The sequence below is a fragment of the Bombina bombina genome, chromosome 8 (assembly GCF_027579735.1).
Source record: "Bombina bombina isolate aBomBom1 chromosome 8, aBomBom1.pri, whole genome shotgun sequence".
Lineage (NCBI taxonomy): Eukaryota > Metazoa > Chordata > Amphibia > Anura > Bombinatoridae > Bombina > Bombina bombina.
The window spans coordinates 124,354,368-124,370,613 of NC_069506.1; the positions used below are offsets into that span (position 1 = coordinate 124,354,368).

General features: G+C 38.6%; 1 protein-coding gene across 1 annotated transcript in view; it reads left to right on the forward strand.

Moving 5' to 3' along the window:
• Positions 1 to 16,246, forward strand: part of LOC128638024 (EF-hand domain-containing protein D2-like) — a 76,498-nt gene that overhangs the window by 26,047 nt on the left and 34,205 nt on the right. The window contains exon 3 of the mRNA XM_053689901.1: positions 7,376 to 7,510. Coding sequence (XP_053545876.1) covers positions 7,376 to 7,510 — 135 coding nt within the window. The remainder of the gene's footprint in view (positions 1 to 7,375; positions 7,511 to 16,246) is intronic.

Sequence of the window (16,246 nt, forward strand, 5' to 3'; positions counted from 1 at the left end):
CCTTGGAGACTTCTAATAGTGAGTGAAAGCATATGGGCTTCTACCCTATGCCGAGTGATCCCATTCTGTGGAGAGTGAATTTTTCACTCCTGTATCTGGTGGTAGGTTGCCTATTCTCGGCGAAATAGTTTCTCCATACAATGCCATTCCAAATGGCTCAGCCCAGCTGCGAGGTAAATCTCTGACATGATTTGCTCTGCTGTAGCTCTCTAGGTACGGCGACAAAGAACTTCGCTGTCAGCTTTAGATCTGCACACCATCCATACTGGATCCCATTGACCTCAGCCCACCTATCTATCTTAGCATCTGCTGCTTGTCCTTCATTATCCGCCGGGTCCTGCTGATGATCGCATAAATGACCAGGAGCTCTCTTCTGGGGTTCGGCCGCATCCCCCAGTGAGTAAGTGGATAGAAAAAGGGAAGGCTCTCCACCCTGAGCGGATCCAATGATGGAACTTGTGGACTGTCCGACTACATCCTGTAGTATGTTTTCGATTTTTTTTGTCGCAGGGATTTTTCAAAGTCTGCAAAGAGGGTATGCAGTGTAGTCAGGAGACTTTCCATATTGGAGGATTAAGATTGTGTGCAGGGTCAGTTGGTCTCTCAATGCACTATTTCCAATACTCTAGCGTAAATGAGGTTCGGCAGCTCAGGCCGCCATTACTGTAGGGAACAACCTCTTGGCCTCAACGGGAAGGATATGCAGAAAATGTTTATATCAAAGTTCCAGATGCGATCTCTGCAATTTTTAATGAGGATGCCCAATAACACTGTATAGAGAAAGTCTCTAGTAGCTTTAGAATGTAAGCATTAATCTCCAAACATCGAAGTAGGATCAGGAGCTCCCAAAATATGTGTCTAGCCACTTCAGCAGTTGGCTCCGCCCCCCTTCTTTTCTAGTTTTAACTTCAGAGTCTCTTATCTTCCTGGGACCAAGAATAAAAAGGCTGATGCTCTTTCCCGTCAGTTTCCGCAGTCTAATGACTCTTCTGAAGCACGTATCGAACACATCATTCCTCCGTCCTGAGTGCTTGCTCACCTTAACACCTCTCTTTTTCAAAGACTGCAACGTGCCCAGTCTAGCAAACCTCCTGAAGCCTCTCTGGCTCCTGATATCTTCTTTGTACCTCCGAACCTTCACACTCCTGTGCTATCCTTGGCTCATGACAGCAAACTGTCAGGGCATCCTGGTTTGACAAGAACCTTTAAACTTCTTTCCCGACATGTATGGTGGCCTACTATGAAGACTAACTCTCAGGATTATGTTAAGGCCTTTCAGACTTGTGCTGCTAATAAGACTCCCTGATCCTTGCCTCATGGCCTACTCCAACCATTGTCTACTCCCAAGCAACCCTGGACACACATAGCAATGGATTTTGTAGTGGACCTCCCTCCTTCTGACATCATACGATTATCTGGGTTGTGGTGGATCGATTTTCCAGACTTGCTCATTTCATACCCTTGACAAAGTTGCCATCTGCCCAAGAATTATCAACCCTTTTTCTGTTACATGTGGTACAACTTCATAGAATTTCTGTGAATATTGTTTATGACAGAGGTCCTCAATTCATCTCTACATTTTGGAGAGCTCTTTGCAAGTTGATTGGAACCACTGTTTACTTGTCCTCTGGTTACCATCCCCAAACTAATGGGCTAACAGAGAGAGCATATCAAGATCTCGAGACTTATCTCAGAACCTATGTCAATTCTCTACATACCAATTGGTCTGAATTGTTGCCCCTGGCGGAGCTGGTAAAGAATACTCACTGGCACGCCTCTCTACGATGTTCTCCATTTCAAGCCGCTGCAGGCTATCAACCTTGTGTCTTTCCTCTTTCTGCTCAGTATACATGGGTTTCTGCTGCAGAATGTCACTTTACTGATCTCATTACTCATTGGCAATGTATTCACTCTGTTACATGCAGCTGTCTCCAAATACAAGAGGTTTGCCGATCATCATCAAGCTACTTTTTGTGCCTTTTCAGTAGGTGAACGCGTCTTTACCCGACATGTTTGTTTATGTCAACCATGTCATAAATTAGGGCCTAGGTATATCGGCCCATACAAGGTCCTTAACAGACTTTCTCCTGTTGTCTACAGCGTGGCTTTGCCCAGAACCCTGCGCATTCACCATAGTCTTCCATATATCACTGCTCAAGCCTTACATCACCAACAGATATACTTGACTCAGACCTCCTCCTCCTCCTCCTCCACTCTTGCTTCATGGTGAACCAGAATATGAGGTTGCTAAGATCCTAGACTCCAGACTCAGGCGCAGGAAACTTCAATAACTCGTGCATTGGAAGGGTTACTCTGTAGCGGATCGTTCCTGGATTCCAGCTCATGATGTGCATGCTGCATCTTTGGTCTCCAAGTTTCATTCTGCTCATCCCTCCAAGCCACATTAGGGTCCCTGGGGTACCCTTTGAGAGAGGGGCTGTGTCACACCGCTCCATCTTGGCAGTGGCTCTGCCTCTCCTACCACGGCCGTTGCCATGGTTGCGGGGGGTGGTTGTGGCGAGGACGTCATACCTGCACGCTGCTTCTTTCCTCTGATGCCGCTCTACTGCTGACCTCTGCCTGTTCCTGACAATAAACTACCAATAGCCCCTTAAAAGGGCCTTTTGTAGGGCATTGCACTAAAGAAATCAGCTCTTTTACCTGTAAAAAATACAAAGACCCCCAACAGTAAAACCCACCACCCAATCAACCCCCCCAAAATAAAAACCTAACTCTAACAAAAACCTGAGCTACCCATTGCCCTGAAAAGGGCATTTGTATGCCCTTAAAAGGGCATTTAGCTATTTTGCATTGCCCTGAAAAGGGCGCTTATGAAAGCCCAAACCTTAATCTAAAAAAAAAACAACTCAAAAAAAGTTAAAAAAAATAAATCTAACACTAACCCCCGATGATCCACTTACAGTTTCTGAAGTCCGGACATCCAGGCGGCGAGAAGTCTTCATCCAGGCGGCGAGAAGTCTTCATCTAGGCGGTGAGAAGTCTTCATCCATTCAGGCAGCATCTTCTATCTTCATACCGGGCGGCGCAGAGCGAGTCCATTCTTGAAGACATCCGGCACAGAGCTTCCTCTTCATACGGTCACCCCCGTACACTGAATCTTCAATGCAAGGGAGCCTTTTCAAAATGGCGTCCCTTGCTTTCCTATTGGTTGATTTGATTTTTGACATTCAAGTCAGCCAATAGGATGAGAGCTACTGAAATTCTATTGGCTATTCAAATCAAACATTTGTATTTTTTTTTACAGGTAAAAGCTTAATTCCTTAGGGCAATGCCCTACAAAAGGCCCTTTTAAGGGCTATTGGTAATTTATTGCAGGCTAGTTTTTTTTTAAATTTTTATAGGGCTATTCGATTAGGTGTAATTGTTTTTATTTTGGATAATTTTGTTTGTTATTTTTTGTAATTTAGTGTTTATTTTTTGTAATTTAGTGTTTATTTTTTGTAATTTTATAATTAATTTTTTTTTAGTAGTGTTAGTTTTTTTTACTGTGTAATTTAGTTTAATTTGTAATTATTTTAATTTTAGTCTAATAGTTATGTTAGGTTGTTAGTTTAAACTTAGTTTTTTTTTTATTTCACAGGTAAGTTTTTATTTATTTTAAGATAGGGATATTGTAATTTTAATTTAAAGTTAGGGGGTTGTTAGGTTTAGGGGTCAATAGTTTAATTTAGTATTTTGCAATGCGGGGGGCTGGTGGTTTAGGTGATGTGGGAGGTCAGAGGTTTAGGGGTTAATATCTTTATTATAGTATCAGCGATGTTGGGGTGCGGCTAATAGGGGCTAATAACTTTATTATAGTGGCGACGATGTTGAGGAGTGGCGGAATAGGGGTTAATAACTTATATAAGTGGGGGCGATGTCGGGAGCGGCAGATTAGGGATTAATAACTTTATTTCGGTGTCAGTGATATCAGGGGCAGCAGAATAGGGGTGAATTGGGGTTTATGTTAGGGTGTTAGGTTTAAACTTAACTTTTTTTCCCCATAGACATCAATGGGGTTGCGTTACGGCGATCGCCATTCCGCGCTTCAGGTGTTAGTTTTTTTTTTTCTAACATGCTCTTCCCATTGTTGTCTATGGGGAAAGTGTGCACGAGCACGTATTCTCAGCCCTTGGATTTTGTGCGGTATGGAGCTCATCACCACCATATCGCACGCACAAGGCGGCTTTTTAAAAACTTGTAATGGCAGCGCTATGGAGGGTGAAATAACGCAACTTTTGTTTTGTTCGTTTCGCACCCTCTATAGCGCAAAACTTGTAATCTAGGTGATAGTTATATGGCATTGTTTTGAAAATATCAGTATACATTATGCTTGCTAGTTAAACTGTATGTCTTCTTAATGGCATCTGAGGCCGCTTTTGGACCTCACTGCACTACAGAAGGTATACAGCTACAGAAGATAGCCATGAACATGCCAGACTGCGGACATCAATACATCCGATCGCATACATCAGGTTCATTGACACTCTCTACTAGCGGCCGATTGGCCACGAATCTGCAGGGGGTGGCATTGCACAAACAGTTCACCAGAATGGCTTGTGCAATATTAAATGCTGACTGCATATGCTGTCGGCATTCAGTGATGTCTGGCAGACATGATGCGATACAGTGGATCATGTCCGCCAGACATTGATAAATTGGCCCTCAAGTGTAAACAACAATATCTTATGTCATTTAGGCAATATTTACATGTCTATTTTTAGGTTACATGGACAACCTGCATTATGTTTTATCTCATTTTTAATACCTTTGTAAACATACTACCCTCAGAAAGATAATGCAGTACTGTAATCAGAAAGGGAATATTTGTTATTTGAAAAAAAAAAATATAGACTATTATTTGCATTTTAGAACATAAAAACCAAACCAAAGACACAGGCAGAGAAGACTGTAACTTACATGCATACATGCATGGAAAAAATATATATATATTCCTTTTATAGGTGCATTTTGGTGTCTGTAGAATATGAATATGAAAAATTGGAAACAAAGCAAAATTCATTCAAAACATTTAAGCTAATTGAATACATGATGGAATTTGGACATTCAAGAGCAAAACAAAACCAGCTTTTTCAGGAAATTGTGTTTGGAATTTAATTGCAATCTGTTTTCTTCAGAAGATGTCTTCACAGTTTGCAGAAGCTCTGTACTGATCTTTTTGTACAATATGAAGATTCTACTAATAACTGTAGCTCAGAAATGTATTTTTTGGATTCTGTCATTGTTTAAGCCTATACATTTGTATTTGCTTATTTAACAAAAAGCTGTACGGGAATAAATCTAATTTTAAATTATTGACCTTTAGGTATAGGTCTGATAAATATACTGATTAAAGGGATACTAACCCCACTTTTCTTTCCAAAGGCATGTAGAGTCCACAATTCCATTAATTACTGTTGGGAAATTCAACACCTGGCCACCAGGAGGAGGCAAATACACCACAGCCAAAGCTTAAGATCCCTCCCACTTCCCATACTCGCCCAGTCATTCTTTGCCTCTGTAACGAGGCTGACTGCATGGAGATTGAACAACTAGTCCTGTCAAAGAGAGGGTTTTCTGATAGTGTCATTGATACTCGTGAGTCAGTGACTCGTAGGATGTATTACAAGGTATGGTGATCTATCCTGGTAGTCTAGGTTTCCCTTGACACAAGGTGAGAGTTCCTCGTATCCTTCTGTTTCTTCAAGAAGGTTTGGAGAAAGGTTTGTCAGCTAGTTCTCTCAAGGGACAGATCTCTGCCCTTTCAGTATTACATAAGAAGTTAGCTAATCTTCCGGACGTTCAGTCCTTTGTTCAAGCCCTGGTTAGAATCAGGCCTGTGTTTAAGTCTGTTGCTCCCCTTTGGAGCCTTAAGCTAATTCTTTGTGTTCTTCAACAGGCTCCATTTGAGCCTATGCATTCTGTTGATATAAAACTTTTATCTTGGAAAGTTTTGTTTTTGTTGACTATTTCTTCTCCTTGCAGAGTGTCAGAATTATCTGTATTACAGTGTGATTCTCCTTATCTGGCCTTCCATGCGGATAAGGCTGTTCTCTGAACCAAGCTGGGTTTTATTTCTAAGGTGGTCTCTGACTGCAATATCAACCAAGAGATCGTGGTTTCTTCCTTTTGTCCTAATCCTCCTTCTCAGAAGGAGCTTTTGTTATACAATCTGGATGTGGTTTGTGACTTAAAATTTTATCTTCATGCTACCAAGTATTTTAGACAATCTTACTCCTTGTTTGTGTTTGTACACTGGTAAGCACAAGGGTCAAAAAGCCACTGCGACTACACTTTCCTTTTGGTTGAGGAGTGTCATTCGTTTGGCTTATGAGGAAGCTGGTCAGCAGCCTCCTGAGAGGATTACAGCTCACTCTACCAGTGCTGTGTCCTCCTCGTAGGGTATTTAAGAATGAAGCTTCTATGGAACAAATCTGTAAAGCGGCTACGTGATCCTATTTGCACACTTTTTCAAAATTTTACAAGTTTGATGTTTTTGCCTCAGCTGAGGCTTTCTTTGAGAGAAAGGTGCTTTAAGCGGTGGTGTCTTCAGTTTAGGTCTGCCTACCTTATTTTCTCTCCCTGTCCATTCTGTGTCCTCTCTAGTTTAGGTATTGGTTTCCCAACAGTAATGAATGGAATTTTAGACTCTCCATGCCTTTAGAAAGAAAACAAAATTTATGCTTACCTGATAAAAATCTTTCCTGGTATGTAGAGTCTACGAACCCGCCCTTATTATTTTTCGAAGGCAGAGTTTTTCCTATCCTTCTGGCACCCCTATACCCCTAGGTTTCTCCTACTTCTCCTTATTTCCTCTGCTGAATGACTGGGGGAGTATGGGAAGCGGGAGGGATCTTAAACTTTGGCTAGGGTGTCTTTGCCTCCTCCTGGTGGCTAGGTGTTGAATTTCCTGACAGTAATGAATGGAATCGTGGACTCTCCATGCCAGAAAAAAAAGCAATTTATCAGGTAATTATACATTTAGTTTTTTCCTTTCATGATAGAGCATGCAATTTTAAGCAACTTTCTAATTTACTCCTCTTATCAATTTTTCTTTGTTCGCTTGGTATCTTTATTTGAAAAAGCAGTAATGTAAGCTTAGTAGCCACCAAGCAAGCGCTACCTAGGTGCTGAACCAAAAATGGGCCGGCTCCTAAGCTTTTATTCCTGCTTTTGAAAAAAAAATACAAAGAGAACTAAGAAAAATTGATAGTAGGAGTAAACTACTAGACAGTTGCCTAAAATTGGATGCTCTATCCTAATCATGAAATAAACAATTTGGGTTTAGTATCCCTTTAAATAAGCATAAACGGCAAGTAAGTCCATAGAAATTTACTATTTTTTTCTGTATTCTCTCTCTTTCTTACATTTAAAGTTCCTATTAATCTTTCGCAAAGCTGCTGCTGGGGAGTTGCAAGAGGACAGTGGTCTTCATGCTTTAGCAAGACTGTCTGAGATCGATGTCTCAATTGAAGGTGTCAAAGGAGCCAAGAACTTTTTTGAAGCTAAGGTAGGAGTTCAATGACCCTATATATTTTAGTTTTTTGGGTTTGTTTTTATTTTATCATTTTGTAATAATAACGAGTTATAGACAGATGAAATTACTGTGTGTAGAGTACATGATACAGCACAACTCACCCTATGTTTTTAAGGTCTATATATTGATAATAAACAAGGCCTACTCCAGGGCATGACAAATATTAGCACTGGTGCTGATTCAGAAAAAAGGTAAAGAATGTTTCAAAGGTAGTGAAATGCGTCAGGTAAACTATAGCACAGTAATAACAAACATGACAGATGGTGTCTTTACTATTACATATAAAGTATTACATGATAACATTCTAAACATCTGAAAGGGGTTCCACATAGCGTTATACCATCAAAACCAGTCTGCTGTAAAAGATACTCTATAGGAGACTCACAATTTAGAATTTAAGAAAACGTTCTTGTTTCTCAACCACACTAAGGCTGTTACATCAGGCAATAAAGAGGATGTTTGATGAAACGTCCTCAGTCTGGCCAAGAAACGCGTTGCAAATATACGTAATGAAGCAGTAAAAAAACTTGTTTCTTTAGCAGTTATATGTGATAATTTTAGTGTGCACTCACTGAATTAATGCTAAACCACTTATAGGGAAGCAACAAGAGCAGAGTTTCTTTTATGTGCAAACATTCAGGATTTGAGCATGAACCGTAATGTATGATAGTTTGTGATTCGTTAGCAAGGGAAATCAGTGAAAAGATAAAACATAAAAGAATATACTCATTTGCCAAAATAATCCTGCATTATTCTTCTGCTTATAATTTGTTTTTAATGTCTCTAATAAATAAAATCAGATTCCTGTATTGGAATCGGACATGCACAGTGTGTTTTAAATAATATTGTTGTTCAATAATCGTAGGAATGTTTTTTGATACCCACAATTCCAAAATCAGTCATTTCAAGTAAGCAGGGGTTTAGTTTCAGACTGTAATCTCTACATATTTTGACAATTTGAAGCAAATTAATTGAGATGAAAGTTTTTTTTTTTTTTACTAGATGTTACTCAATAAGAAAGGTTTAGTCAGACCAACAGACCACACAGCTTAACGGTACTGCGTGCAATGTGCCGTTTTAGAAAAAGCAACTGAATTTGAGTAGCTTTTCGAGACATTTCTATTCAGCAACAAACATCACACAAGTATTAGGCTTACATCACAATAAATGCATATTAAATACCTTTATATGCTTTCAAAAAAATATATAACTCATAATAGTTTGATAGATATAGTTAGCCAATGAATTAAAGTACATTAAACATAAACCTTAAACCTCCTAAGATTTTCAACAGCAGTGAAAGAAAAGCAATATATTCATATTTTCCCCTGCTATTTATGCAACATACTCCCCAACATTTCTTGTCTCCAATTCAGAAGTGAGAGGTTTAGGTTAGGACAGGGAGATCCATGACGGATGGGGCAGAGTGACAGGTTGTGGGTGTGGCTAGGCTGTTCCTTGTTTCACTTATACAATCCGGGACATTTATAAAGCATAGATTACTGGGTGAGGGGGCCGTAGGTGGCACTCAAGAACTGTGAAAAGCCTGCACTATTTGGGAGAGTAATATTTTGCTCTCTCTTTTATTTTACTTTACTATTTAGCTTTTTACATAATCAGTATGATTATAGTAAACACAACTCATACAGTATAATGTTAGAAAGAGAGGGGGGGGGGGTCTGTTGCACTGCTTTACTTTATTCTTTTAATCTTCTCCCACTATTACATACTTTCCACCCCCCCCCCCCAACACATCTTTATATAATTTATGTTATTTGACTTCCTTCATTTCCCACTGTTTTTCCATTTTTTGTGTCCATGTACTCCCCTGTGACTCCTCTTGGTTCCTGCTTTATTAATTTGATACCATCTTAGGGGTGGTTCCCATTTTCCCACATTTTTGGTCTCTTCATCTCTCCTCAGAGTTATCCTTCAGAGACAACGTTTCCTCTGCATTTGTTAATGTTGCTGCATTACTAACATCCACTGCCTTTCTTATTTTAGTCATGTCCTTTTAAGAGAATTTATTTTATATTCTTTGTGTTCTATTGACATTTTAAACTTTTACCACTGTGTGTCACTATTCCTTTATTTATTCCTCACAGGTATTTCATTCAAGCCTTTATTGTTAACATTTTTACTACCCTACACATTTTCAATTATTTCCTTCATAATGTATCTGTATGTTTTTAATTCTGTTTTTTATTAATTTATATATTTTTTACAAAATTTATATTCACTTTACTTACATATAATAATAATAATATATATATATATATATATATATATACTGTGTATATATATATATATATATATATATATATATATATATATATACACACATATATACATATATAGTTATGGGTCAAAAGCTAATAGCCCAGAGGGAAAGGTTAGTAGATAACTCCATATTAAAGCTAGGAAAAAGTCAAATTGGAAATTAAAAAAAAAAAAAAAAAAAATATATATATATATATATATATATATATATATATATATATATATATATATATATATATATATATATATATATATACAGACACACATCTTTTTTCACTGAGAAAATAAATCCTCAACTCTTTAAAAAAATATTTTCTTTTTTTTTATTTTATTTTTAAATGCACTTAAAGCAACATAAACAAGTCTTAAAGGGACAGTCTACACCAGATTTGTTATTGTTTTAAAAGATAGATAATCCCTTTATTACCCATTCTCCAATTTTACATAACCAACACTAATATATTAATATACTTTTTACCTCTGTAATTACCTTGTATCTAAGCCTCTGCAGACTGCCCCCTTATTTTTATTTTTTAGGATAGACATGCATTTTAGCCAATCAGTGCTGACTCCTAGGCACAATGTTATCTATATGGCACGCATGAACAAACTAGCTGTGAAAACCTGTCAAAAAGCCCTGAGCTAAGAGGAGGCCTTCAAGGGCTTAGAAATTAGCATATGAGCTTACCTAGGTTTAGCTTTCAACTAAGAATACAAAGAGAACAAAGCAAACTTTATGATAGTAAATTTGAAAGTTGTTTAAAATTACATGCCCTGGGGCCCGATCCGATATACAGCGTAGTTTTCGGCGCAACCGAGGTAACCCGCGCTGCCCGTAGTTTCACCTCGCACATCGGGGTATCCAATATACCCCGCCGGCAGTTGAACTTCAATTCGATTGGCTGATTCAATCAGCCAATCGGATTTTTCCTACCTTAATTCCGTTTGGCTGATAGAATCCTATCAGCCAATCGGAATTCGAGGGACGCCATCTTGGATGACGTCATTTAAAGGACCAGCCATTCGTCGGGTAGTCGTCGGCCGAGGAGGATGTTCCGCGCCGGAGGTCTTCATGATGGAGCCGCTCATCGCCGCAAGGATGAAGATAGAAGATGCCGCTTGGATGAAGACTGATGGAGGACCTCTTCTGCCCCGATCGGATGAAGACTTCTGCCCGGCTGGAGGACCACTTGTGCCCGCATCGGATGAAGAGTTCGGCCCGGCTGGGTGAAGACGGCTCAAGGTAGGGTGATCTTCATTGGGGTAGTGTTAGGTTTATTTAAGGGGGGATCGGGTGGGTTTTAGAGTAGGGGTGTGTGGGTGGTCGGTTGTAATGCTGGGGGGGGTATTGTATTGCTTTTTTTTTTTTTACAGGTAAAAGAGCTGATTACTTTGGGGCAATGCCCCGCAAAAAGCCCTTTTAAGGGCTGGTAAAAGAGCTGGTTACTTTGTAATTTAGTTTAGGGTAGGGAAATTTTATTATTATGGGGGGCTTTTTAATTTAATTAGGGGACTTAGATTAGGTGTAATTAGATTAAAATTCTTGTAATATTTTTTTATTTTTTGTAATTTAGTGTTTGTTTTTTTTGTAATATAGTTTAGTTTATTTAATTGTATTTTATATTAGATAATTGTAGTTAATTTATTTAATTAATTTATTGATAGTGTAGTGTTAGGTTTATTTGTAAGGTAATTTTGTAATGATTTTAACTAGGTAGCTATTAAATAGTTATTAACTATTTAATAGCTATTGTACCTAGTTAAAATAAATACAAATATACCTGTAAAATAAATATAAATCCTAAAATAGCTACAATGTAATTATTAATTATATTTTGGCTATCTTAGGGTTTATTTTATAGGTAAGTATTTAGTTTTAAATAGGAATACTTTAGTTAATAATATTAATATTATTTAGATTTATTTAAATAATAATTAAGTTATGGGGTGTTAGGGTTAGACTTAGGTTTGGGGGTAATATATTTAATGTAGCTGGCGGCGGTGTAGGGGGATCAAATTAGGTGTTAATACATTTAATGTAGGTGGCGGCGGTGTAGGGGTATCAGATTAGGGGGCCTAGTTATCAAGCCGTCAACCTCAAATACGCTGGAATTCCGCAGCGTATTTGTGGCGAGGCTGATTCGCCTTAGTTATCAAAGGCTCGAGACCGGCAAAAGTAGAATTTTGTGACGTAAACTTCGATCCGCCGGACTCAGTCCGACACAGATCGATTCTTACGTCACTCCAGATGTTCTCACTACTTTTGCTAGTTATCAAAAAACTAGCAGGTACGCTCGGCACTCACCGCTAATCTGACCCCCCCATACACCGCCGCAACTAAATAAAGTTATTACCCCCTAAACCGCCGCTCCCGGAGCCCACCGCAACTATAATAAATGTATTAACCCCTAAACCGCCGCTCCCTGAACCCGCCGCAACCTATATTAAATGTATTAACCCCTATCCTGCCCCCCCTACACCGTCGCCACCTATAATAAATTTATTAACCCCTATCCTGCCCCCCACTACGCCGCCGCCACTGTAATAAAATTATTAACCCCTAAACCTAAGTCTAGCCCTAACCCTAACGCCCCCCTAACTTAAATAATTAATTAAATAAATCTAAATAAATTAACTCTTATTAACTAAATGAATCCTATTTAAAACTAAATACTTACCTTTAAAATAAACCCTAATATAGCTACAATATAAATAAGAATTATATTCTAGCTATCTTAGGATTTATATTTATTTGACAGGTAACTTTCAATTTATTTTAACCATGTACAATAACTATTAAATAGTTATTAACTATTTAATAGCTTACCTAGCTAAAATAAAGAGAAATGTACCTGTGAAATAAATCCTAACCTAAGTTACAATTACACCTAACACTACACTATACTTTAATAAATTATTCCTATTTAAAAATAAATACTTACCTGTAAAATAAACCCTAAGATAGCTACAATATAATTAATAATTATATTATAGCTATCTTAGGATTTATATTTATTTTACAGGTAACTTTGTATTTATTTTAGCTAGTTAGAATAGTTATTAAATAGTTATTAACTATTTAATAACTACCTAGCTAAAAGAAATACAAAATTACCTGTAAAATAAATCCTAACCTAAGTTACAATTAAACCTAATACTACACTATCATTAAATTAACTAAATAAACTACCTACAAATAACTACAATTAAATACAATTACATAAACTAACTAAAGTACAAAAAATAAAAAAAGCTAAGTTACAAAAAATAAAAAAATAAGTTACAAACACGTTAAAAATATTACAACAATTTTAAGCTACTTACACCTAATCTAAGCCCCCTAATAAAATAACAAACCCCCCAAAATAAGAAAAATCCCTACCCTATTCTAAATTAAATAAATTTCAAAGCTCTTTTACCTTACCAGCCCTTAAAAGGGCCATTTGTGGGGGCATGCCCCAAAAAGTTCAGCTCTTTTGCCTGTAAAAGAAAAATACAACCCCCCCAACATTAAAACCCACCACCCACATACCCCTAATCTAACCCAAACCCCCCTTACAAAAACCTAACACTAATCCCCTGAAGATCATCCTACCTTGAGTCGTCTTCACTCAGCCGAGCCACCGATGGAACTGAAGAGGACATCCGGAGCGGAAGAAGTTAATCCTCCAAGCGGCGCTGAAGAAATCTTCCATCCTATGAAGTCATCATCCAGGCGGCACTGAATAAGTCTTTGATCCGGCCGATGTCATCTTCCAAGAGGCGCTGAAGATGTCTTCTATCCGGGCGAAGTCATCTTCCAAGCCGGGTCTTGAATCTTCCTTCCGCCGACGCGGAACCACCTTCTTCACCGACGGACTACGACGAATGACGGCTCCTTTAAAGGGACATCATCCAAGATGGCGTCCCCTCAATTCCGATTGGCTGATAGGATTCTATCAGCCAATCGGAATTAAGGTAGGAAAATCTGATTGGCTGATGGAATCAGCCAATCAGATTCAAGTTCAATCCGATTGGCTGATCCAATCAGCCAATCAGATTGAGCTCGCATTCTATTGGCTGATCGGAACAGCCAATAGAATGCGAGCTCAATCTGATTGGCTGATTCCATCAGCCAATCAGATTTTTCCTACCTTAATTCCGATTGGCTGATAGAATCCTATCAGCCAATCGGAATTGAGAGGACGCCATCTTGGATGACGTCCCTTAAAGGAGCCGTCATTCGTCGTAGTCCGTCGGTGAAGAAGGTGGTTCCGCGTCGGCGGAAGGAAGATTCAAGACCCGGCTTGGAAGATGACTTCGCCCGGATAGAAGACATCTTCAGCGCCTCTTGGAAGATGACATCGGCCGGATCAAAGACTTCTTCAGCGCCGCCTGGATGATGACTTCATCGGATGGAAGATTTCTTCAGCGCCGCTTGGAGGATTAACTTCTTCTGCTCCGGATGTCCTCTTCAATTCCATCGGTGGCTCGGCTGAGTGAAGACGACTCAAGGTAGGATGATCTTCAGGGGATTAGTGTTAGGTTTTTGTAAGGGGGGGTTTGGGTTAGATTAGGGGTATGTGGGTGGTGGGTTTTAATGTTGGGGGGGGGGTTGTATTTTTCTTTTACAGGCAAAAGAGCTGAACTTTTTGGGGCATGCCCCCACAAATGGCCCTTTTAAGGGCTGGTAAGGTAAAAGAGCTTTGAAATTTATTTAATTTAGAATAGGGTAGGGATTTTTCTTATTTTGGGAGGTTTGTTATTTTATTAGGGGGCTTAGATTAGGTGTAAGTAGCTTAAAATTGTTGTAATATTTTTAACGTGTTTGTAACTTATTTTTTTATTTTTTGTAACTTAGCTTTTTTTATTTTTTGTACTTTAGTTAGTTTATGTAATTGTATTTAATTGTAGTTATTTGTAGGTAGTTTATTTAGTTAATTTAATGATAGTGTAGTATTAGGTTTAATTGTAACTTAGGTTAGGATTTATTTTACAGGTAATTTTGTATTTCTTTTAGCTAGGTAGTTATTAAATAGTTAATAACTATTTAATAACTATTCTAACTAGCTAAAATAAATACAAAGTTACCTGTAAAATAAATATAAATCCTAAGATAGCTATAATATAATTATTAATTATATTGTAGCTATCTTAGGGTTTATTTTACAGGTAAGTATTTATTTTTAAATAGGAATAATTTATTAAAGTATAGTGTAGTGTTAGGTGTAATTGTAACTTAGGTTAGGATTTATTTCACAGGTACATTTCTCTTTATTTTAGCTAGGTAAGCTATTAAATAGTTAATAACTATTTAATAGTTATTGTACATGGTTAAAATAAATTGAAAGTTACCTGTCAAATAAATATAAATCCTAAGATAGCTAGAATATAATTCTTATTTATATTGTAGCTATATTAGGGTTTATTTTAAAGGTAAGTATTTAGTTTTAAATAGGATTCATTTAGTTAATAAGAGTTAATTTATTTAGATTTATTTAATTAATATTTAAGTTAGGGGGGCGTTAGGGTTAGACTTAGGTTTAGGGGTTAATAATTTTATTACAGTGGCGGCAGCGTAGTGGGGGGCAGGATAGGGGTTAATAAATTTATTATAGGTGGCGACGGTGTAGGGGGGGCAGGATAGGGGTTAATAGGTTTAATATAGGTTGCGGCGGGTTCATGGAGCGGCGGTTTAGGGGTTAAACTATTTATTTAGTTGCGGAGAGGTGCGGGATCAGCAGGATAGGGGTTAATAATTTTATAATAGAGGGCGACGGTGTAGGGGGGGCAGGATAGGGGTTACTAGGTATACTGTAGGTGGCAGCGGTGTCCGGGAGCGGCGGTTTAGGGGTTAATACATTTATAAGAGTTGCGGCAGGGTCTAGGAGCGGCGGTTTAGGGGTTAATACATTTATAAGAGTTGCGGCGGGGTCTAGGAGCGGCGGTTTAGGGGTTAGTAACTTTATTTAGTTGCGGGGGGCTCCGGGGGCGCCAGTATAGGGGGTAGAACAGTGCAGTTTAGTGTGAGTGCTTAGTGACAGGCTAGCAATAAAGCTGGGAAAAAGCCGAAGGGCAGCGAGATCGGATGAGTGATAACTGTCACAGTCCGCTGCTCATCGCCCCGCGGCTTTTTGACAGCTTTATTTGATAACTTAGGCGAACGTATTCAAGGTCCGCGGCGGCGAAGGTAGGCGAGCTTAGGCGGGCGTATTGGGCCGGCGAAGCCAGAAAAGTAGACGGCTTGATAACTACCCCCCTAGGTGTTAATACATTTAATGTAGGTGGCGGCGGTGTAGGGGGCTCAGATTAGGGGTTAATATATTTAATATAGGTGGCGGTGTAGGGGGATCAGATTAGGGGGTAATATATTTAATATAGTTGGCGGCAGGGTCCGGGAGCGGCGGTTTAGGTATTGTGGTGGGGGAATTGCGGTTGACAGGTAGATAG